This window comes from Bos indicus, chromosome 5 (assembly GCF_029378745.1).
Source record: "Bos indicus isolate NIAB-ARS_2022 breed Sahiwal x Tharparkar chromosome 5, NIAB-ARS_B.indTharparkar_mat_pri_1.0, whole genome shotgun sequence".
In the NCBI taxonomy this organism is placed as follows: Eukaryota; Metazoa; Chordata; class Mammalia; order Artiodactyla; family Bovidae; genus Bos; species Bos indicus.
In genome coordinates, this window is record NC_091764.1 from 31,798,772 (window position 1) to 31,800,759 (window position 1,988).

At 39.2% G+C, this 1,988-nt stretch overlaps 1 protein-coding gene across 1 annotated transcript; it reads left to right on the plus strand.

The window, feature by feature from the left end:
* The first annotated feature begins 707 nt into the window (after positions 1–707).
* On the plus strand, positions 708–1,709 carry LOC139183022 (olfactory receptor 8S1-like). Its single transcript, XM_070788750.1, has one exon. It carries the CDS (start codon positions 729–731, stop codon positions 1,707–1,709), a length of 981 nt encoding a protein of 326 aa, XP_070644851.1. The 5' UTR covers positions 708–728.
* The last annotated feature ends 279 nt before the right edge of the window (positions 1,710–1,988 follow it).

Below are 1,988 nucleotides of genomic sequence, written 5' to 3' on the forward strand. Positions count from 1 at the left end.
TTTTTTTTTAATTTTCTGTAATTGTATTAATATATTTTAAAATTAAATGATAAATGATGCCACTAAGTAAAACGAGAGATTTAAAACAAGAAAAATCCAAAGCAATATAATTTCATATTCAGTCTCTAAATTCCCTTCTTATCACATTGTCCTCCTACTGTCTAATGGTTTCTTAAACTTCACTTTCACCTATACTTCATGACTGAACAGTTAATTTCATTATTATCATGTCTTTATAATTTCTTGTGTTCCTATGGGCATGCTCACAGACATTCACATGTATAACCAATGAATTCATTTATGCTTTATTGAAAACAAATGGAAGCAATCGAATGGAAATTCCCTTAACTTCCTCCACTTATGACCTTCCCTCCCAGATACAGAATAGACAAAGTGCCCCTGCTTCTACCTAAGTCCTTTTCACCTGGATTTAATGCTCTGTTTCTCAAGTAATTCACTCTTGAAATTTTTCTTCATCCTCCTCTAATGTCAGTAGACTTTCCTTTTCAAATGTATCACTATGAGCCATATAAAAGTACTCTAGTTCAAAAAAAGATTTTATTTAAAAAAATAGTAATTGGCTGATTTAAAACATTTATGATATGATAATGACCAGGAAGTGAGCTTTTAAGTATCTGAATATGGATTGTGGGACAGTAATGAAGAAAACATTTATGCAGAGTAAGATCTAGGTGCTGGGGTAACGGAGAAGCATTAAAGGACTTTTGATGTGGATATTCTTTTTTTGTTTTCCAGAAAGAACACTTCTCTATATGATAATGAAAAACCATAGTGCTATCAATGAGTTCGTTCTCCTTGGGCTATCTATTGACCCACATATTCAGGCTGTACTCTTTGTGCTGTTCCTTCTGATTTACCTCCTCACTCTAATGGGAAATTTCTTGATGCTGCTGCTGCTGAGGGCTGATTTTCACCTCCACACACCCATGTACTTCTTTTTGAGACAGCTCTCCTTTCTGGATCTCTGCCATTCATCTGTCACAGTCCCCAAGATGCTGGAAAATCTACTTTCTGAAAGTAAAACCATCTGTGTAGAGAGCTGCCTGGCTCAGGCCTTCTTTGTGTTTACCACTGGGGGCACTGAGGCCTGTCTGCTGGCTGTGATGGCCTATGACCGCTACGTAGCCATCAGCTCCCCTCTGCTTTACGGCCAGGTGATGAATAACCAGCTCTGTGTTGGGCTGGTGTGGGCCTCCTGGAGCCTGGCCTTTGTGGATGCTCTCATCAACATCCTCCTGGCGGTCAATTTAGACTACTGTGAGGACCAAATTATTCCCCACTTCAGCTGCGAGCTGTCTTCTCTCTTCCCTCTGTCTTGCTCTGATACCTCCACCAATTTCATGCTCCTGCTCTGCTCTTCTGTCTTGCATTTTTTTGGAACCTTTGTGATGATTGCTTCTTCATATGCCTGCATTGTCTCCACTGTTCTAAGCATCAGCTCCACTTCGGGCAGAAGTAAGGCCTTCTCTACCTGCTCCTCCCACCTCACTACTGTGATCTTGTTTTATGGCTCAGGTTTCCTCAGCTATCTGTTGCCAACCTCAGTTTCTGCCCTGGAGATGATCTTCTCCTTGCAATACAGCGTGATCACTCCCATGCTGAATCCTCTCATCTATAGCCTGCAGAACAAGGAGGTGAAGGCAGCTATGGGAAGAGTGTTTAGAAAATACTTTGATTCTCTTTTGTAGTATACACAAAATGATTATGAAAGAGAAGTTGAACTACTGTGCTACATGATCAAACAATGGACTTTAAGGAGTTTCTTGATTGTCCAGGCTGCCAGATGTTACAGGGAACATAAAGCAATTATTTCCTTGGAAATGCTTCTGAAAAGGGTAGAAAACTCTTGGGATGATTCAGGTTTAGTCTTATTTGGCAAAGGAGAAATGAATTTTTTTTACAGGATTATTTTGTTAAAGTGTTGATTTAATATTCATATTTTGTGAACATTTGTTGCTCGTGTTATT

Excerpts from the sequence above, each read along its gene's own strand:
- LOC139183022 (XM_070788750.1), top strand. The coding sequence starts at position 729 with ATGTGGATATTCTTTTTTTGTTTTCCAGAAAGAACACTTCTCTATATG.